This window comes from Alligator sinensis, unplaced genomic scaffold (assembly GCF_000455745.1).
Source record: "Alligator sinensis unplaced genomic scaffold, ASM45574v1 scaffold389_1, whole genome shotgun sequence".
Classification (NCBI taxonomy): domain Eukaryota; kingdom Metazoa; phylum Chordata; order Crocodylia; family Alligatoridae; genus Alligator; species Alligator sinensis.
This window is the reverse complement of record NW_005841951.1, coordinates 685,427-708,825: the sequence shown is the minus strand read 5'-3', so window position 1 is coordinate 708,825 and position 23,399 is coordinate 685,427. Positions and strand designations below refer to the sequence as shown.

The 23,399-nt window shown below is 41.5% G+C and overlaps 1 protein-coding gene across 3 annotated transcripts in view; it reads right to left on the bottom strand.

Moving 5' to 3' along the window:
- RBMS1 (RNA binding motif single stranded interacting protein 1) overlaps window positions 1–23,399 on the bottom strand; it is a 204,109-nt gene that overhangs the window by 43,357 nt on the left and 137,353 nt on the right. For all 3 annotated transcript variants that reach the window (XM_025199973.1, XM_025199974.1, XM_025199975.1), the window contains exons 3-4: window positions 19,273–19,331; window positions 16,199–16,290 (exon numbers count right to left, since the gene is read on the bottom strand). In XM_025199973.1, coding sequence (XP_025055758.1) covers window positions 16,199–16,290; window positions 19,273–19,331 — 151 coding nt within the window. The remainder of the gene's footprint in view (window positions 1–16,198; window positions 16,291–19,272; window positions 19,332–23,399) is intronic.

Below are 23,399 nucleotides of genomic sequence, written 5' to 3'. Positions count from 1 at the left end.
GGATCACAGACTGCAACTCTCAGACAACACCCTTAAATATGCACTCCCAATTCCTCAAGAGGGTATATCTAAATGTGCATTCACCCACTATATCATAAATGCACACAAGAACGAGCATTGTTCATTTCTTCACCTTGACCCTAACATCTTAGAAAGTAAAGGGTTTGTTGTTACCAACTTTCTTCTAATGGCGGTCCAGAGTTCTCAAGATTAAACAACCTTTAAATGGAAACATGCTCAGGGACACTTTCCTTGTTTGCCCACTCTCTTGTTAATACTATTGCAATTCTCAACCAAATCATGTTGTCACTTATCAACTGATAAAATTTTGCATACAAGGCAATTTTTTGTTGTTTTAATCAGTCCCCTTCACTACAATACAAATGGCCTGTGACTAAGTTCTTTTTTTCCCATGGAAAAAATACTACTTCTGAATGTGAGGCAGGTCATACAACAACTTGATGACTTTGGACACTTACTGAAAATAATATGGAATCCACATAGTATACAGAGAGGGTCTGTGGCTTAAGTATACAGCTCACATTAATATTCATTACTGTATAGTTTTCGAACTCACAAGGGAAAAGTCTGCATTACCACAGCAATATTTTTAAACGAAGTTCAGATTTCTTTACTACAAATTTGAAATGAAGATAATTTTAATGTTCACCGAATTAGCTAGTTTCTTGTTTTCTATTAGACAATTATCTGTATATACACTGAGAAGTGTAGGCTTTGACTTCATGGTTTCTCTGTAATGAACACTATTTGTAAAAGCTTTAATTGAAGTTTTAGCCCCTGACATATAATATTGCATTCCCAGAAAAATCTGAGATTTCACAAGATCTTGGCAACATTTGGAAAACTGAAAAATTATGACAATTTGTAATATCAATAAATAAAATCTATTTAAAAAATAGGAGAAGCCACATTCTGAAACAACAAATGAAGGCAGAGAATCATTTTCACTGCAGAAGGTCAGAATAATTAGGTTTCATGTGGGTGAGCTGAACAGATCACATTCTCTGTTCTGGAGCAGTTATTCTAACCTATGGGTTGTTAGATGTGATGCATGTTAAGACTGATAGATCACAAACCTTCTTGGCATGCAGGGGGTAAAAAAAGACCTCCTGTGATTGACTCCTTCAAGGATGGTATTCCTGTTACAGCTTCAACACAGACCTTAACTCTTTGTATACAAAATGATTTTTTTCCTATAAAAGCCTATCAATATTTTATTAGAAGAGTCTGGATTACTTAACATGTTTTAAAGGTTATAGGAATATCACTTGCTCTATTTGTAAGTCCCTATGAAATTGTAAGTACAGTATTTTAAGGCCATTAAAAGCTATTCCCTCCAAACTGATGACATTTTATGAACAATGGTTCTCTGAGGTCCCGTGTAGGTGTTTGGAGGAGATTCAGCTCAAACTTCCGTCTTTCGACTTTCTCTCAATGGGTATATTGGACCTAGAAAGGCTTCCTTAAAACTCAGTTAACTCTGCCCTTGCTGTCCTAACAGGACATGCTGACCATTGTGTTAGACTGGATGGGCAGAGAAGAGAGAATTAAAAGGTTTTTTTCTCTTATTTCTACAGCTATTCAAACAAAATAATGGAGGTGGGAGAGATGGTAAAATTGAAAAAGTACAGTGGGAACAAGACAGAAAATAAGTTCGTCCAAACCTTCCAAAAGGCCAGAAAAAATGTCTGCAGTTTGAAATATTATAGATCAAAATATTTTATGCAAGAAACAGACTTCAACAGGCTGCTGAAACTTCAACAGGCTATCCAAACTAAACAGGCTGTAGTTAGTGCAGAGATGCCCAAGCTAGCTTTAAGTGAGCTAACCTGGATACTGGAAGCAGGTTTGGTATAGCACAACGGATATTTGACTGGGCTAATTTACCCTGCTTCTTGGGTGTGGAACGAGAAAAACTGCTTTTGATACCCAAGCTAGCTAGTTTCTCCTTCTCTCCTACACTACACTGCAATGTGCAGAATGCATTGTAAGAAAGAAATCTAGTTTGCATTTCTTCAGAATTCTACAATAGTTTGCCAGTAGAAAACTTCTGTCTAGAAATATATCTAGAAATGTAGAACTTCTATCTAGAAATGTATCTTACACTTGGTGTTTTATCCCCCACGATAAATAACGTGTTTATAAAAAATAGAATGTTATTATCTTTCTCCTAGCACACTGGACTTCCATATCCACAACCAATCCTCCTTTATCACATTTTATACAAAAAGGCACCACACAAGCACATGCTTGATTTTGCATAATATTTTGGCATCATAGTTGGTTAAATAGTTTTAAATTCAGGAAGACAGAACAAAGACAAACAAACTTTTAAACTCTGTCTGTTTAACTCTGGCAGGCAGTGGCTTAGTACATTATTAACTTTGGTGATTTCTCTTCTTATTGATTACTATCTCAATATTGTAGTCTGTCTGGCATATTTCTGAGATGAGGCCTTCCCCCACTTCTAGGTCTAGCAAGCAAGCACAAACACACACCATCTAGAACTTGCCTGGAGATCAGCCATCAGATTTAATTATGAAAAAAAATGAGTTTGGGCAAATGTTGATTGTTCTAAACTTTACACACAGTGAATCCACTTGAACTGAAATCACATAAAAATTCATGACCACATTCTGAACTAAACTTGAAAAGAAGTGAATGGGAGTACTGCCTGTTCCAGAAGTGTCCTAAAAGATCAACACAAAGGCTTTGCTGACTCCAGTGGGCTTAGTCAGTCAAAAGATTTTACCCAGTAATTTATGTCTATAGCTCTTTACCTGGTAATAAGCATGCTAATCTCTAATTCAGCCTGCACTGACTTCAACAAGAGCTGGAAACACTCAGCACCTACCAAAATATGGCCCACTCCTATGGTCTTTTAGGAAGGTAAAAACTGGAGAACTATTTCAGGAAGTATTCCTTTTAATAAGCAGAATCAGCAAGCTTACTTTATTCCTTTCTTACCCCCAACACTTCTGAGCAAGTCCTTAGTCATCTCTGGTTGGATATTACGAGACAAAGTTAACAAGAGTACTTCTTTATCTTAGTGTATGTATCATGTTTCCTTAGGCCCTCTAAATTAATAAGCACATAAAAAGAATACAAAGTTACTAAAATGCATGTAAGAGAAAAATGGGGACCAAAAGTCTTATGTGGTGTAAAACTTTGTCATCATTGTGCGGGCTGGGAGCGACCCGAGCCCTTTTCGCGCTGCACGCGGGCTGTGGCCAGCAGCCCGGGCATGCCGGGGTGGAGAGGGAAGGCCTTCGAGCTGGAATTAGGCACGGACGCGTAGCGGTAGTTTTAAAAGATTGTTTACTTACACCGAGATGGCAGTGGTGTAGGCTGGAAAGCTTGATTAAGTTGCAGTTACAGACAGACAACACAGACGGTCTCGTGGAGGTTGCTAGGCTCCACGGTGCAGAGCTCCGGATGCTCTGGGTGAACAGGCCACCAAAACAGAAATCGTAAATACGTCTTATAAAAGTTGCGTTCGAAGACGGGAAGAGGTGGGCGGTGGATCAGGCCGCCACGCTCCTCTGGATCTCACACAGGGTTTCTATTACCCTGCCGTGTACCCAGAGTCCCCACGAGATGGATGTGGAGTCCTCTTCGGCTTGGGCGGAAACCGCTCAAGCCTCTTATACGGCTAACAAGCCAATCGTTAGCCGCCACGTGTGAATAATTTAGCACTAGCCAATCACGGGGAACGAATTTGCATACCGGTGGCGGGAACTCTTTTGCACCGTGCATTCCTCTTGCAACTCGAGCAATGCACTCTGCAAAAGAAGCTGCAGAAAAAGCGGGAAACTGGTCCCTGCACCGGGGTTTCCTCTTGCTACAGGAAACACTCCCGTGCAATGCTCTGCAACTTGACGGGGATAATTCTGGTGCCGAAGCGCGCACACACAATCATGCCTTTTGGGTCATGACAATCATCTGAAATAAATTAATAAAAGTCTCCCTGTGCATATGGAACAGTTCTTAAAATGCAAGAAAGAAACTTGGCAAAGTGCTATAACATCTGTTTTCTCTTGTTCTGTGTAAGGTCACGGCTAAAAGACAGCAATTCAGAAACATGTGACCAGACATCACTCACAGCACTGAAGATCCTTGGACTGATGGAAAAGGGATTAAATAATTGTTTGCTTTCATACAGAAAACAATTCTCAAGTTTTCAGTTGGCCTATATCCAATCAATATCAGTCATCACCCCAGCTTTAATACTGTCTGTCCAGAAGTTTTAAACAAGAGATTGAAACATCATTAGCAATTTTTACTTGCTATCTAGCATTCCAAAACAAACTGGCTGTATCTTTAATTAGCTAGCTAAATATCTTAATTTATTTTCATAAAGCACAGCTGTAGTATAAATGAACAGAAACAGGAGCCATCTAAAAAGATATTTTTGAGCTAAAATAAATCACTGAAGTCAAGTTTGCAATTAGATTGTCATTTTAATCATATGCTTCTGGCATTTTTGCTCTTTCTCTAAGCTACAACAAGGGCACAAAATGTGTAGCCTCTATAGCTGGCCCATGTCTGCCCTTCACATTTCTTCAGTACAAAGCTGTACTTTGCCAAAAGTACAGGTCCCAGGATGGAAGCTCCATTTTGTTCTAAACAGGATGTAACACTGCAGACAGAAACATGTAATTTCTCTAGTGCTCTTTAGAAAGAAAGCAGTTGCTAACTGTTCCATTTTACTGCTGGAGCCCTGAAATGATGGTCATTCAGCAACTGAGCAGGCAAAGATTAGCTTGCCTTTAATTTAGTCTCTATATATTTATTTTTAATTAACTTACTTCTGAAATAATTTCCACTGGATGTTGTCTAAAGTACCTTCTAGATTTCTATTAAAGCTAACTGAAATTTGTTCATACAAATATCAGGACAATGGCTTAATTTAACTCAGCTAGTCCATTATGTTATGGGTTTCATTCTATTGCCTACAGAAATGCCTAGAAAATGGGTAGATGAAAACTTTTTACATGAAAAAAATGGCTGTAAGAAAACAATCTATTACAGCACAGCTGTGCAACTTCTAAGCCCCTGGACCCCAGGGGCCACATGCCCTGGAGGCTGCCCTAATGGGCATTGCATGGCATGAAGGCCATACCAGGTACACAGTGCAGATGCTTACCTCCCCCCGCTTCCCCCAACTGCTGTGACCTGGATGCACAAGTGTGAGCACTCCCTCCTACCCCTTGCACCATGTGGCCATGATCCCTCCTTCCCCTCCCGCACAGCCCCAGACTCACCCTGCCCCTGGGACAAAGGCAGGAAGCAGCAGCTGGAGGAGGGAATCTGGAGAGACTGCAGCAGGAGCAACTGGGATGAGCAGGAGCAAGAGGGCCACAAATTAACCCCTTGAGGGCCTGCAGGCTGCCAGTTGGGACAGCCCTGTACTAGAGAATGGTCTTGTTTGCATATAACCTGTTCTAAGGCATTCAGGAGTCAATTATATCTTATAGTCCAGATGCAGAATAAAACAGACCACAGTATTCCTCACTATATTTTTACTACCCTAACTAATTAGATTTAGTGCACCAGTTACTATGGTAACCCACAATTATTTACTTTCTTCTCCCTGCAGGAATGTAAACTGACTTAATTCCCCAGAAGGCTGCCACAGTGGAAATCACTACAAAAACCAGCGCATTCTCAAAACACATAGAAGTTAGCCATTTCCCATAGTCATTCACTCAAAAACATGTTCTTTGCTAGTGACACAGAGTGACTATATCCTACAACACTGTGTTTGACAGAGATAAAAAATAGTTAACCTTTAACTTCTTTTAGAGATGGTAACAGGTGCTACATACAGACTGTTTGTATTTGAACAGGTCTGTTCAAATACACGCAGGGACTATACGGAGCACTGTAGGTTTTGTGTAATGGCTACAGTACTATCTTTCTCAAAAAGGTTTCAAAAAATAAAAATGACAACAAAAAGTAGGTTAAAATTTTAAGAAATGTTTTTGCAATCCTCCTAGCTTGAGAAGCATATACTACCACCAGCATGTGGCAAGTGCTTTACAGTTCTTTCTTCCTAAGTGTCAGTAAAAAAGATTACTGGCCAATATGCTTGTGTTTATTCCAACAGATTATTCTAGGACCAGACAAGGGCATAATAATGATTTGTTACATATATTGCCAAGTTCTACTAGGTCAAAAGCCAATCAGAGGCATGGCAAGGCCTTGGCCATAATAAGCCCCTAAAAATGGCAGCAGGCCCAATGATCTGCCTGCAAAATCAGCTGGCTGCTTCCTTGCATTGGGTAGACCCCTAGTTATATGATATGTGAGAAAATATGATACATCTTAAACCACTTTCAATCTGGACTGAAGCCATATCTGGGGCAAAGAGGTGAGTAAAACTGGACAGAGAGAGAGAGAGAATGTTGCTCAGGATAGTGAGCCCACACTTCCAAACTACAGTGCCAGGGGTTTTTGATCAGCTATCTTTTGGATTTAAAGTGTTCAGGCCCCACTGCTTTTGCACTTTCTCTGAAGAACACTCAGGACCTTAGTTGCAGCACGTCTCAAAATGTCTAGGTACCATTGCTAACCCATTCAACATACATGTATGTACGGACACATGGACACTCACAAACACACACACACAACCCTTGCTCTGAACAGCTTGCCACCTAGGAATTAAAGCTCTCTTGTACAAAACTCACCCTGCATTAAAAATGCTATCGACTTCTGAGGAAAAATAACTGTGATGCAAACTCAGTTAAAAATCGTAACACTGAAACGGAAACAATTTTTCCAGTTATATTTTATTGCATTTACAGTACAGTATGAATTACTGCAGGATGTAAGTGTGCGGGCCGGGAGCGACCCGGGCCCTTTTCCGTGCTGCACGCGGGCTATGGCCAGCAGCCCAGGCACACTGGATCGGAGAGGGAGGGCGACGAGCTGGAATTAGGCACAAACACTTAGCGGTAGTTTTAAAGATTGTTTACTTACACTGAGATGGCAGTGGTGTAGGCTGGAAAACTTGCTTGAGTTGCGGTTACAGACACAGACAACACGAACGGTCACGTGGAGTTTGCTAGGCTCCACGGAACAGAGCTCCGGATGCTCTGGGTGAACGCGCCACCAAAATCGGAATCGGAGATACGTCTTATAAAATTTGCGCTCGAAGACGGGAAGAGGTGGGCGATGGATCAGGTCGCCAAGCTCCTCTGAATCTCACACAGGGTCTCTATTACCCTGCCGTGTATCCAGAGTCCCCACGAGATGGATGTGGAGTCCTCTTCGGCTTGGGCGGAAACTGCTCAAGCCTCTTATACGGCTAACAGGCCAATCGTTAGCCGCCACGTGGGAATAATTTAAAACTAGCCAATAGCGGGGAACGAATTTGCATACCGGTGGCGGGAACTCTTTTGCACCGTGCATTTCTCTTGCAACTTGAGCAATGCACTCTGCAAAAGAAGCTGCAGAAAGGCGGGAAACTCGTCCCTGCACCGGGGCTTTCCTCTGCAACAGGAAACTCTCCCGTGCAATGAAGTTACAACCTGTCGGGGATAATTCTGGTGCCGAAGCACACACAAAATCATGCCTTTGGGTCATGACAGTAAGAATACAAAAATCAGTCCTTGAATAACATCCCAGTTTATGCATTTCATAGTTATGTATCTTAAAATTACGGAGCTCTAAACCCACTCTACTGGGATTCAACTTACAGTTCTAGGGAATCTGAATGTTTTAAACCTAGTACTTAGACCTATAAGCCTTTTCTCACTGGCATATAAAATGTGATTTGTTAATTTCATGATGACATTTTAAACATTTACACAAAACTCCCTTTTAAATAATATCATACAGCCTTGGGAAGAGTCCATGTATGCCAAAACCTGGTTTACCTCCATGTGTCTCTGAACATTACAGCATTCAAGCAAGACAAGAGGCATGCTAACATGGTAAAAAGGCATCTTTATACATGGTCAGTTTATAGTAACAGAACATTGCTAAACAAACCTGAGACAATTGATTGTCAATCTATGAGAATGGAGACATTGCTAAGTGCATCTTTGATAAAAGGACAACTGCTTCTATGAAAATTTTGTGCAGAGCCTTGAAAGAATACAACAGCCTTTTAGGACTATTAAGATATATTCTACTAATCTGATTTAGGGAACCAGGGCAGAGCACAACCACTAATTTGAAATTTTAAAGAAGAGAACTTTATACTTTTAGGGTTTTTTTCCTTTTTAATTTACATGTCTCTGTAGATACTCTAAAAGCATCCCACATATTCCAAAAAGCAATTTAAATCAATTAAAAATGAGGTACTTCCCCTCAGTCATTTAATTAATCCATTAAGACAAACAATACCATCTGTACCAATGGTATGCCTTCCTATAAATATCCAGTTTTCCCCTCTTCACCTCAGGTAAGCCTCAGGTAAGATACTGCCTTTGTGTTATGCCCTGAAGTTCTTCAGACTCAAGTTCTGTCAGATTACATGAGGAAGTTGAGTGTCCCCCACTCAAACGTATTTGCTGGTAAAACCTGGAAGTGGCTGGCTTGAGCACTAATGGCTGATTTTTCACACTATAATACTATACTAAGTGTGCCACTATAATACAACCAATAGGAAAGAAGTGATCTCTGTGCCATCCAAAGCCCAAAACATTTACAGCTTTAAACATCAAAACAATAAACACATCACATTAAATTACACTCAGAAACAGAGTGGCCAAACAAACAAGCTCACCACAGGCTCATCTCAAACTTTCCCAACAGCCCAATATATTAATTGAAGTAGAGGGACAAGAAGGGGAATCCTACAGGATCAAGAATTAGGACTCATGAGCAATTCCCAATATTACCCACAGGAATCTTTCAGAAAAAAACGAACAAAGCCACTGGAGTCCACAGACATACCAACAATAATTTCTGGCATCTTTATAAAGACCTCTGACAGATGTAGAAGAATCAACATTGATGTTTGATGTCTATCCATTGCTAGGACACACCCACAAACAAAACCAGACACTACTGAAGCTGTCTCACCACAAACTTCCTAATATTGTTCTCTAAATTCAGAATTTTGAAACAGGGATAATTGAATATGTCAGAACCAACAGATGGTTTCTTAAGCAATGGTTTAACACACTGCTGCCCAACTTCTCAGCAGCTGAGAGCTGCAATCTGTTACAGACGCTTTGGAGAACAGTATTAGGATTCAGCATGACCTTGATGAACTGGAAAAAATGGTCTGACATTAATAAAAAGAAAGCCAATAAGGACAATTGCAAAGTCCTGCACTTAGGCTGGAATAATTGCATGAACAAATACAGACTGGAGAATAACTGGCTAGCTTGCAGTATTCCAGAAAAGGACCTGGGGTTTATAGTGAGCTGAATATGAGCCAACAGCTTACTGGGTGGTATTAACAGGACTGTCACTTGTAAGTCAAAGGCAGTGATTCTTTTAGTCTATTCAGTACTGATGCGGTCCCACCCAGAGTAGTGTCAGTTTTGGGCACTGAATTTCTAGGAAGATGTGGACAAGCTGGAAAGAGTTTTCAAGTACCTGAAGGGTGGTTATAAAGAGGGTGGTGAGAAACTATTCTTTACTGATGCAGCAGACAGGATAAGGAATAAATTGCCTTAAACTGCTGCAAGAACCTTGTAACTATGAGAGTGAGTAAGAACTGGAACTAAATATCTAGAGCAGGGGCAGGCAATTATTTCGGGTGGAGGGCCGCTTTACAGAGTTTTGACAAGCTGTTGAGGGCCGCATGGGTAGCCCTGCCCCTTAACAGGTGCCCTACCCCCGGTCACCATCTTGCGACTGGAAGTCCTGACCCATAACCCCTGACCTTTGCCACCAGAAGTCCCTCCCCTTGCCCCTAGAAATACTTTTTTCAGCAAGGTGTTTGCCATCTTGGAACCAGAAAAATACCAAATTATAGTCTAAAAATCAAACATCTAAAAGATTCATTAATTTGATTTCAAAAAATATTTTTGTCCTGATTTACATGTGTTTGTGTAGTGTACATAGAAGTGATTGTATATAATAGCTTAAAATGAAGTTTTTCTAACGCTCATATATTGTGGGGGGTGGGTGGGTATAGGTTAGTAGGGGACTGTGGGTATGTGTGTGGATATGTGGGGTGTGGGTGGGTATCGGGTCTGTGGGGGGGGCTGTGTGTGGTGGAAGGGTGTCTGGGGACTGTGGGGGTCTGCACGTCTGGCAGTGCGAGGGGGTGTGTGGGTGCATGTGTATGGTGGGGTGTAAATGTGGGACTACCCTACGAATACACACACACACACACACACACACACACACACACCCCCCCCCCCCCTTCCTGGCACAGGCCTGTGTTCCTGTGGTCCGGCAATGCAGCCAGGAGGCACATGGTGCTGAGCAGTGCAAGAGCAGGAAGGTAGGGAAATGGCTGGAGGCAGGGCTTTCCTGAGGGGGGGAGGGCGAATCAGGGCAACCACCCCAAGCCTCATGCTTTGGAGGGCCCTGCAGAGCCGGGTGGAAAAGCCACATCTGATGTTTAGCCTGTCCTCCTGCCCGGCAGGTTGGATGTCTCTTTGTTTGTTCCAGCTGGAAGTTCTGGCCTCCACCCCTCCCGCCGCATCTGGGGTGCCGGGGCTTTCACTCCCTGGCTTAAGTGCGCCATGGAATAGGAAGGGGGGACCCCATGCAGGCTGCTTTGCCCTACGCTCCACATTCTGCTGGGACAGTCTCTGGCTGGGGGTGGGGCGGGGCTGGGCTGCTGCATTCTCCTGCCAGCTCTGGGGGTCCTACTGCTCCTGGCTCCTGTAATCTTTGAAAGGCAGCCAAGAGCAGATAAATATTAATTTTCTAAATTTTTTAGGGGCTCTGCGGACCAGATAGAACGTCCTGGTGGGCTGGATCTGGCCTCTGGGCCATATTCTGCCCACCCCGATTTAGAGAATTTCTATCCTTGGAAGTTTTTTAAGAGCAGGTTAGATGTATACTTCTCTAGAATGGTTTTGGTGGGGATGGTCCTCACTTGAGCAAGGGGTTGGACTAGATGACCCTTTAAAAAAAAGGGTCCGGAAGGGGCCTTATGATATTATCTGTTGTAAGTCATCCAAATACTACAGTAACTCATAAAAGCAGAGAGAAGGTGTTTAGGAACCACAATACTGATAGCAGGTAAGGTAACATGAGACTTTACTACTGACAGGTCAATATACTGACCAGTACTCATCTGCAAGGTCATCTGAAGCTGAATTTCTTGTATCAGTCATAGACGGGGACCATTAGAATATTATAAGAAAGATGAACCCCAATTTTTTTAAATGGTACCCAGGCTGTAAGTTATGTCATGAGCAAACTGGTCAGCACATTTTAATTGTAAGAAAAGCATTTTTAAAGGAGAAGAAGGTAATGTACCACACACAGACATAAACGCGCATGTGTACATATGCACACACACAAAAATGTTTATATAATTTCTTTTATGTAAAGCGACTATTCTGCAAATCCTGAACAAAATCATTTAAAAGTAAATGGCAACTTTGCCTCACTTTCTGGAACTTACTTTGAGACCCCTTTCTGGGGCCTGATTTTAGTGTTTAGTCCCCTCAGAAAGAGTGAGTTCTTTTAGGTGTCTCAGGTGAGGTGCATAAAAATCAAAGCATTCAGACTCACTAGTCACTTTCAAAAAATCTTTGCCTTTTTTTGTTGAAAATAAATTTAAAGCCTACTCCCATGGTAAGAACTCATTTACCAGTCCAAACCTGACTCATACAGAGATATGAGTACCTGGGAAAAAATGTTGCTTAAGTTTGACAATTGACCTACGAACAGTTCAAACATTAAAAAAAATGTATTAATGACTCATATTTTAAATTAGTGCTCACATAAAGGAACATTCAATAGCATCTAACTGCTATGCAAACTTTCTCCTGTTTGCAACCAGGTAGGGCAGATGAAGGGATTGGGGAAAATGTGCTTAAGGAAATGTCAAAGCCAAGGAACCAGTTAAACTGGGCTAGGTTAGTGAGTTCTTCATAACCACAGAGAATTTACACAAGTTCTTTTCTGTTCTACCCTCTCCATTTGCTGATGATATTTCTACCCAGTGTCTGGAAAGGTATAGAGGGTCCTGGATAAATTAGATACATACATGTTTAAAAAAGATGGCCTTAGAATTTACAACAGTGGTCTTTCAAGAAGTTATCTGTTGGAAAATATTGTATTTTTTTCTTTAAATCAAGTTTTAACTGCTTTATTACTAACCTTTATCTTTTTTTTTTAAAAAAAGGACCTTCATTAAATGCCCAGAAACCCCCATTTCTCCAACACATGATAAACCAAGAAAGAAGTCTTGCAACTCCCAGTATGTACGTATGTTTGTATGTGCGTGCCTGTAATGGAATATGCATTAAGTATTAAACATATGGTTTCCATTTTGTTGCTCTGGAACCCATCCAAAGACATTTTACGTTGTTAGTTTAACTGTTCTCCTCAGCTGAGAAACTGTGGAAAAATATCTCATCAGAAAAAAATCTATACCTAATAGATGGCTCCTAAGGATTGCTAGATCTGTTGTAGACTAAAATAGATCCAAAAAAGCCCCATCAAAATTATTATTTAATACCTTGAATATTTCTGTCTAACTAGAATTCAGTTTTCAAACTCAGAAGGATTCGCTTTAAGAAATACAGGAGACCCTTACCATTAGCAGGCAATATGTTCCGGAGATCCCGGTGAATACTGATGGGGCTCCCCGTCAGACTGACAGGGCTGCCTGTCAGGCCCCACAACCACCCCCTGCTCCCTCACGGCACCTGGGGACCGACCCCTTCCCCCCGAGCACCGCTACGGTTGCTCCAAGCACCATCACTGCCTTCCTCCCCGTCCCCGGGGCTCCCCCGCAATGCCTGGGGACTGACACCTTCATCCCAAGCACCGCTGAGGCTGCCTCCAGGGGAAGATGATGCCACTGCCACCTCCCCTCCACGTCCCCAGTGCTCACTCTCTGCCCACCTCCTGGCTCTGCCCTCCCCGACGAATACTGGAACCCAGATTTTGTCAACAGTGAGGGTTTCCTGTACTACAGATCATATGCACACATTTAGCAAAAATATTCTCTTTATGTAATATATTTGTGGTGGTATGGCAAAATGATTAATATATTACCTCTCTGATTTTAGAGTTTTCTGGGGTAACAAAATTCACCCTCTATTGATAGACCTTTACTCCAAAAGTCATGAACTTGATGTACATGCAGATATGATCACAGGTAGAGATTAGAGCTCAAAGAAAGGTAATTCTGTGTCATGGAATTAACATTCCTCTCTGTGCAAAAGGGAATGAAGCCCTGGAGCTGCCCCTAAGCCATGGAAGACACTGGAAGCACTGGAACAGTCCACCTGGCAGGCTGGCAGGAAATACAGAGCCCTGCATGAGTTCTCCTGAAATGATGAAGAGGTGGATCAACATCCACAGAATGTCTTGGGTTTACCAAACTGGCAAATTTTGAAAAGTTCTTGCAGATCCCCTGGCATGGAAACACCTTAATAAATACTTTGGCTGAGACTTTTAAAATTCTACAGACCAGGAGTCGGCAATGTTTTCTGGCAGGGGGCCACAATAATCCAATTCAGATTCAATGTGGGCAAACACTAGGATCTAATCATCATGGATCCAGGTTTTCTGTTTGCATGGAAAAAATGCAGAAAAACATGAATTTCTCTTTTTAAGGAGAAAAACACAGGTTTTCTCCTTTAAAGGAGAAAAATGCAGGGAAACAACAGGTTTCTCCTTGCAGGCTGACAGAGTTCCAGCCTGCAAAGGGCTGGAGGAGCAGGAGGAGGGTGATCAGGCAGGGGGACTCCAGGTTTATGTGCTTGTGTACCCATGCATGTGGCAGCCATGCAGCATGAAGCTCCTGCAGCTCCCTGCAGGTAAGTCTGATGGGGTGGGGAGGGACTGAGGCTCCCGTAGTGGGGGAGGGAGGGAACTGGGCAGGGCTGGGGGGTGCTGTCCAGCTGGGTCATTGTGTGGAGCTTGGGGTCCAGGACTGGGGAGGAGCATGTGGCTGCAGGGCCTGGCTGGGGAGCAGGATGTGGGTGGCTTGTTCAAGCGGTTACAGGGGCCTGGCTCCCTGTCACTGTGTGTACTCCCAGGGGTGATCTGGGGGGTATGTGTCCCCCAGATATGTGCACCAGGTGGGGGCAGCTGCAGACTGGCCACTGAGGGCTTGAGGCTCCCTGCTCTGCTGCTCTCCCCCTGGGCCTTTGCAGCCCAGTGGGCAGGACCTAGTGCAGCAGAGCAGAGTGGGGAGGCTCAGTACCACTGCGAGGTGCCCAGTACCACATGACAAGGTGCCCTGTATTTGCCCAGCAGCAGCAGGGGAAATAACTCTGCACCACTACTCCTGCTGCTTCTGGGTGGGCAGGGGGTGCCTCACCATGGTGGTGCAGGGCTCATGGCAGTGGCACTGAACCTCCCTGCCCCACTCTGCTCTCCTGTGCTGGGTCTTGCTCACTGGGCAGCTGAGGCCACCAGGGGGAGGGGAGCAGGACAGGGAGTCCCAAGCCCACAGTGAGCAGCCTGCTTTCCCCTGCCCCAATGGGCTCCACTCCAGCCAAGACACCTGTGGGAGAAGGGGGAGCTAGGCTCTGCGCTTCACTCCAGCTGCAGTACCCGCCACCTTCCATGGGCAGCAGCTGGGGCTCAAGCGCTGCTGGCTGGGAAGAGGGCTGCAGATCTGGTTCCCTGGCCCTATACCCCTGGCAGCTGGGAGCCCCCTCTGGCAGGACTGGGGGGGCAGAGAGCTGCGGGTCATGAATGAGGGGCAGCAGGGGTGTGGGGGCTATGGGTTGGGGAGCGTGGGGCACTGACAGGGCCAGAGGGCTGTGGGTTTAGAGTGAGGGACATGTGGGGGGGTAGGGTATGTCTTACCATGGTGGTGTGGGGCTCCCCGCCCCACTCAATTTATTTAATTATAGTGATTGATTCTAAATTGCTTTAAAATTGTAAATATATCTATAAAACATTGTGTTCAACTGATACCTACACTCTCTCTCTCTCTCTCTCTCTCTCTCTCTCTCTCTGTGTGTGTGTGTGTGTGTGTGTGTGTGTGTGTATATCAGTTGAACACAATGTTTTTATTTATATCTATCTATCTATCTAATGATGTTTCATTTTAGTTATGGAAGAACGTGGATTTGGGGATTTTTAATTAGAAAATGTGTGGCGGGGGTGTTATCAGAGAATTAGTGATTTTTAGACTGAGAAAACCAGGATCCCAGCTGATCACCTCTACCTGCTGCCTGACTGGTGTAATGTGGGCAGAAAGAAGCCCCTTGCTTCTGAAGCCACAGTTATACAGATTGGATCCAAAAGCTTCACAGGCCATAGGTTGTCAACCCCTGCTATAGACTTTCTAAGATCTATGGTCACCAAACTCTCATAAGCCCCTCAGAAAATTTCAAATTTCGGTTTTAATTCAGTTAAGATAAAATATGGAACAAACACTGAGAAAGCAATTGTCCAGTTATATTCCAGTATGTATGACTGAAATGTCATCCCGGAAGTCGGGCAGTTGGTTAACTTCACAAAAAGTAGACAGGCAATCTGTAGTTGCCTTTCTTTACGCCTGTTTTTTTTTCATTGCCAAAACAGTTATTCTTTTGCACCAGCCTGAAAATTGTGGACTTAACTATGGCCATAAAGGGTGGATTTCTCCACTGGATTCAACTGGGACATACATGTAATGATCACTTACAAATTCAGAGAGCAGAGAATATTAAACCCTGTTTACTCAGTGGGCCTCCATAGATAAAGCACACAACGATGGTGGGCTATAAACTACATCAGCTACTAATTTGTTTTCAGTCACAATTCAAGATGTTGAATTTATTCTGTGAAGCCTTTTATACTTTGGATCCTGACTATTTTAAGATGTAAACTTCCCCTTGATTTAGCTAACTGCAAAACAATTTGGTTCACTGAGAGCAGGATGGAAATGCTAAAGAGTTCTCCTCTCTCCTTACATGGTTTCAACAGTGAAGTTGAGACACTCTACTTGGAAGTCCCTGTTTCTTAATGCTGAGGTTGAGGGGCTTGAAGGCTGCAGCCTGGGCAGTGGGCCTGCAACTTTGCTTATCTCCTGACAAAGTTTAAATCTGTCCAGACTGCAAGATTATTTTTAACTTACCTTTGCCATCTGTGCTTGGACTCCAGTAGCCTTCAGAGCAGAAACGGCCTTCTGAGCAGCTGCTGGGCTGTCAAAATCTACAAAACCGTAACCTGAAATTTAAGGCATCTTTTACTGAGAAGCAAACAACCTCTTCATAATCATGCAGGTTGGACAGGGTACAGACCATGGTACTGTGTGTTATATACTGTTCTGTATACACATGTTATACACTCTTGCCAGTAGCGGGGCTGTTCCATATTGTATTTATCTCCTGTTACTATCTGTTTTGCTCGAAAAGCATTCAGTTTAGCCCTTTTGCTTGTTCTATAAAGATGGTTTCCCCATTGCTCCCTGTCTAATCTCACTGGGACAAATCCCTGCAATATAAAAAATAGAGGATGAATACAAATTTTGCCTTGAAGAGAGGCTAATTTAATATAAGAAAGCTGAAGTTCTTTATTTTGAAATACTACAGAACAGTCCTACCAACATGTTTCCATCAGGAGCTGGAAGGACCCCTCCAGTGATAACAGAATTAGTTAGATTCCAATAGAGTTGCATGGAAACTTATTATTGCCTTTATGAGAGTTACCTTACACACTAAGAGTTTCAAAGGAGTTACATATTCTTGTCCTCCACTGAAAATGAATGGAATTAAGTAGCTTATTCCATTAGGGATCTTAGAAAATTAGCCATCACACAATAAACAGTCTTAAAATAACAGCACTTATTAAGTCCAATTTGGTAGCAACAAATAAAAATCCCAGGACAGCGAAAAATGGCCCTACCGTTTTAGGAAGTAAAGCTGTTCTCTCTTAGGATGTCTACACTTAAAATGGCAGTGCAGTTAAGAGCTAACCTAGCTGGCTTTAAACTAGCCAGTTTAGGTACTAGTTTTAGTCTACGGTTAACTTTTTAAAAACAGAACACATTAAGAAAACAGTACTGTGTAGTGTAACATTTAGTGTTGTTATTGTTTATTAAATTGTACTAAGAATTAGGATAAATTAGCCTATACTGAATTCCATGTTGCCAGGCAGCATTTCACTGGTACCAGAGCTAACTTGTTGAAGGCCAAATTAGATGTTTCCACTATACTGTAGTTATAACCCTTGGTAAAACTGGTAAATCAGTAAGTCATTCTGAGATATTGTCTTGCTGAAGTACCTTTCTTAAAGATAAGATGTAAACCCAAATCCATGACTGGATATGTTCATTAAAATCCTGTCACTTTTTGCACAAATGATTACTGTTGCCAATCTTTCATCTAAATTTCAGTGGCACAATTGTATTCAGCCCACCTAAATTCCCACTACACTTTCAGTACAGAGCAGTCTTCTTGTCTCGGGTGTGGTGTATCATGGCTCTGGACTGCAGTGCTGCTTCTTCTATTCTAGTTGAAACGTTTCACATGTATGTTTTAAAAGCCCTCTGCCCCTGTGGTGAGCTGAGGAGAGCCACTGAAAACCACAGCTTCCCCACCACTTGTTCCCACACAGCACACGCCAAAATCCAGAAATTAAGCAACAGAGCTGCATAATGTGGCCCCGAGCGCATTATCGAGAAGCATGCCCAAGACAAAGTCTGAGAAGGCTGTGGGCACATACTCAGGATCACTAAACCAGTTCCCCTAATTTCCAGGTTTTGGCACATGCTGAGTGAAAGCAAGTGGGCAATGCATGCTTGATGGCACTGCTCCCAGCTCCCCAGAAAGAAAATGCAGACATACCCTAGGAGCCACACTAGGATGAAAGGTATTATGCAAGCATAAAATATTTATAAATGGGTCACTGTTGTGCTATGCAGATGTAGATAAAAACACAACTTCACCAACGACCCTTTCAAATACTAAAATATAAGGCCTAAAAACACAATAAAATGTGCCTTATGAATTCTGTTGGAAGAAAAACATGTACCAAGATACAGGAAGTAATACTGTTGTCAAATGTGACATTTTAAATCAAGTTACTTAAAATAATATCATAAGCAACTTTCTATTGCAGTCCTTGCATGATCAGAGACATAACAAGTACCATTGACTTGATGTACCAGGATTCTGAGTAAAGGTATATTGATGAGGTACTGCTGTCAAGTACATTCATAAACTGAAAGTAGAGAAAAAAGATATTTTTCTCTATTTTTCACCCTTTAATTTCACCAAAAGCTTTTATTATTTATAATGCTAACAGGTAAGGGGTTTACAAACAAGTACAATTTTTGACATGACAGCATTCTCTTATTTGATGAAGATCTTGTGTTTAAGAACTGATTCGGCTCTACTGCACACCACCAAAACTAGAACTCAGTGAATGATGATGAACTCCTCACTCCTGCCTCAGACTGTCAACTTTGCACTCAGTCATGGGGTCAGTGTTAACACAGCTATGTCAGTGATTCCATTCCTCCCTTTGCATAGAAATGACCTCCTTATTCTCAGAAAGAATGCCTGAAATCTCCTTCTGGACCTCCACCCACTATTCATGGTGTTGGGATATGACCTCATCATAATTATATTGGATGTGATAGGTCACTGAACTAAATTACTGTATCCAGCATAAATGAAAAAGTTTATTATTTTTCCAGCTCTAATTATGTTACTGAAAATGAACCCATTCCCTACCCCTAATACATTCAACAGGCATAGAACAAAAACACAATTAAGGTCTTGGAACATGTAATTAAAGTGCTACTTAAAAATATTCTATTCTAATTAATAGATCTAATTTGCACAATATGTAATCTTTTCAGATACTTAGTACAGTCGAATGGTCTTTTGTAAGGCACTATAATCTTCCCAGGCAAGGGAAAAAAAAGCTGTTTTTTAACTACATTTTCCTTTTTAAAGCAGGGGCTAAATGCCAGCCAGTGCTGTGCATATTAACTTCACTGAAGTCATCTGAAGTTTTGGCACACTTCTCAGATATAGGTTATCTGCCAACTCCACTGGGGACAAATGTAACAAATATGCTGATGCTAGCCATCATTAAAATTTGATTAAGAATTAAATACTTAAAAAAAATAAGCCAATGCTAGGTTATTTTATAAAAAATATTTAATACACTTAAGCGAGTATAATTTAAAAATAAACATACCTTTGCATTTGTTTGTTGTCTTATCCAAAATAGCTTTTGTGGATACAATTTTTCCATACCTAAAATTTTACATAAATAAAAAAGGAAGTTAAACTTGTCGTATCCTGTTACAAGAGATTTATTCACATAATTCTGTCAATATAGCATCTGTATACTTTTAACAGAAAAATTATTTAAAATATAAGTTTAACTAAGCAACAAAATATAAAAATACATTGTAAAAAATAAGGATAGAGAAAAAAGCAACACTGAATTGCAATACTTATTTTAGTTAATGTACAAAATTTCCTCCCTATAGGGAAAAATGTATCATGAATATTTAGATGAAAAATACTAGGTTAAAATTGAGCTTATAATTTTTTTAACATTTTATTAATAGTACTTTTATCCTATTTTCATTTGCAGGTCTCATAATACTTTACAAAAGTGGGCATAAATTATTATTCCTATGTTACATATAGGGTAGCTATAAGACAAAAAAACCTTGTCTAAACTGGGGGGGAAAGTGTAATAAAAGAAACAACCCTATGATAGCTATGGTGTATTAAAATCCTGGTGCAGACAAGACAAGATGTTGTTCTAACATGTGTTAACTGGCTGAGATGAGTTATGGACTTCTATAGCGAAGATATATGGCAGCCAATACTTATGAGAAGCAGTCTATGCTAGGATTGTAAAAACATCTTAGCTGACACCTAAAAACAAAAAAAACAAACAAAAAGCCAAATCACAACCCACAAATCGTTCTTTTTCCTTTCTTGACAAGCCTAAAAAGACAAAAGCTCCCTGCAAGGTGATAAGTAACTCATGAAAGGTATAAAGTTGGATAGATATTTGAACATTTTCAGCCTGAATGGTTTTCTGACACAAAATTTACATTCGCTAAAACTTTCTGGAGGAACATTTCTATTTTCTGCATGAAATCACTCTCAGATCCATAGATCTCCCATTCCTTGGTAGTCCAGGCTCCCAGGTCCTGTGCAGTCAGGACACCCAGTTAAATTATTTACTTCTAGAAACACAAAAACATTGTTTTCATAATTGTTCAAGTTTTTGATACAAGTTGATACAGAATTAGGCTCCGTGAAAATTTTTTGCCTTTGGGGTATTTTTGTCCTGATTTAGGATAGCAATTTTCTAAAAACCTGACCTTTTCCATGGAGCTGAAATTCTATTTCATGGCCCGCTCCAGTGCTACACAGAATCATAGAAAATTAGGGTTGGAAGGGACCTCAGGAGGTCATCTAGTCCAACCCCCTGCTCGAAGTAGGACCACCCCAACTAGATCATCCCAGCCACGGCTTTGTGCAGCCAGGTCTTAAAAACCTCCAAGGATGGAGATTCTACCACCTCTCTGGGTAACCTGTTCCAGTGTTTTACCACCCTTCTGGTGATAAAGTTTTTCCTAATATCTAACTTAAACTTCCCTCGTCGCAACTTGAAACCATTGCTCCTTGTTCTGTCATCTGTCACCACTGAAAACAGCCTAGTTCCATTCACTACGTAAGCACCCCTCAGGCAGTTGAAAGCTGTTATTAAATCTCTCCACAATCTTCTCTTCTCCAGACTAAATAAGCCCTGTTTCCTTAGCCTCTCCTTGTAAGTCACGTCCCCCAGACCTCAAACCATTTTGTTGTCCTCCACTAAACTCTCTCCAATTTGTCCACATCTACCTTTTTTTCTATATCATATGCAACTCTCTTTTACTCGAGACATTCAGTACGTCACAGATTCAGGTGCTCAGGCCCCGGTGTCACATAGCCAGTCACTGACAAAATCAAAACCAGAACGTGGGTCTCCAAAACTGAATGGAAACACAACTTCCCCTGCTTTCAAATTACTCTTAATGCATACATAATTGTTACACAAGAAAGACAAATATGGAGCATAGCTGACTCCACAGAGCAGAACAATATACAGCATTACATTAACATGAATAACTATATTTTGTGTGCTGGGGGATTCTTTTCGTAGTTCAAGTATGTAAGCAAATTGAAGAGAGTTAAAAATTCTTCACAACCAAAAAAAAGGAATTCAGGGAAGACAGCAATATAGTCAGCTTCACTGACTATCATGTAACCACAACAGAGGCAATTTCTAGCTGCCAAAATACTGTGTGGAGCTCACTAAGCACTTGATAACTATTCAGAGAGCATGACTAGGGCAATGTCTGAGATGACAGCAGCAACAGCAGTCCGAAGGTTATTTCAAAATATTTGAAGAAGTGCATTTTTCCAATATACTGTGTACTGTAGAGCATGTTATAACTTCTCAAAGTGTTCAAACTGTTTCTTACTTACAGATGAAAGATGCACAAAATACACTTTGTGAAAACATTGAATCCTTTTTCTAATTTAAGTTCTTGTCTGTTAAAATAATCCTCTATTCCTTCAACAAGTTCTAGCATCACAGAGCTGTGAACATTGGCAACTACAAATTATGAGTGTAACTGCAACTGGAAGTATTTTTTGGGTAACGTTTCCTTGAATGAGAAAGGGATCTGTGGAAAACTTTATATTTAAGATATTGCATAAAAGTTGCAATGTACAAATGAAAGCATCTGAAAGACAAATCTAGTTTAACACCCTTAATATATGCATCTTTTCTAATATACTGTGCACTCTAGAGCCTGCCAATGAGTTATTACAAAGAAACGTATGACTTGAAGGTGCCTCCTGGACCACTTAATCCAAATCCTGCACTTGCAGGCAATTTTTAACCAATGAAATACTGCAAATCACCAGTTCAAATCCCAAGGAAAGATACCTGAAACACCAAGAACACCCTATAATTTGCTACAGGTAAGGGCTGGGGAGATAAGGGAATTACACTGCAACCACAAGCCTATAGCTACCTAGTATATGCTCAGACAATCCTACTAGGAAAAAGACCTTATCATGAAGTGGAGACTCAGGGAGTTACAACTCAAGGAGTTTCAGTAGATTTCTTTCATAAGAGACAGAGATTATGTTGGATACACATACAGAAAAGGTCATAAATGTAGAGATCCCTGGGCATCCACCTGAGGCAAGCACCACTGGTCCTTGGCCTCCAGCCCTATTGCTTGCACCTTAGCCTCTTATAAGTTAGATAGCATGACTCCCACAAACAACCAGCTGCCTTTGAAATCTACTAAGAGGTGTCAGTAACATGAAGCTGTGAAAGTTACTCTATCCCTGTAATCAATTCTGTTTCTCCCATGGGCACCCTCCACATTGGTACTCTGCAGTTCACTACAGTTTTGATGGGTTCACCAGGTTACAACATACCTTATTCCCATAGTGCTGCCAAAGTTAAAAGTCAAGGGGTGCCTCAAAGGTAAAAGTTAAGAGGCACCCTTCTGGATCACAGTAAAGCCCAAGGATCCCATGTACATTTCCCAACTAGCAGTTCAAAATGGTACAACTCCAAGTATTTGGGTTTTATTTCCTTACAATCTGGCACATTGCCCATTTGCCGAAAGGACTAAATCCCTGGTAGTCTCCATGCTCAGGAACTCCACAAAACTTATTACCTCTCAAGATTCTGGCAAGCTGAGCCATCTTGGACACAGCCTGCAGAGCCGCTCCTTGCTTTGGTTCCACAGACCTGTTGCACGCTCAGTGGGTCTCTCCCTGCCAAGAACTGGGCTTTCCCTCTGCAGCTCTGCCAGCTCACTGCCCTTACATTTAGGTCTTTTTTTTTTTTTTTAAAGCAGATTTAAACTTGGGTCCTAGGAAAATAGGTCTGTTAAACTGGATGATAACAGGCAGCAGGTATTTCCCACTGACTAGCTCCCCAACCGTTTCCTTCATGCCAGTGGTTCTCAACCCTTTTAGAGAGTCAAGGTCCCCCTCAGACTCAAGGCAACCCTCAGAAATGCCAACACTTAGTTTTCACTCAGTTCTTGACTATGGAAAAATAGTAGAACAATTTTTCTGTTGCAAAGATCTCAGAAAGACTACAGCAGGGCAGAATGTGTTTGACACTACAGATTTCTATTTGAAATCTCTGGGTTTATCTTGTTAATCACACTTAAAAACTCTAATATTGCACAGGTAGGCAAGGTTCTTTGGGAAGATGTGGTATCTTTTATTAGACCAACTAAATAGTTGGGAAAAATTGTTTTCAAGATTTCGGGCACGCTC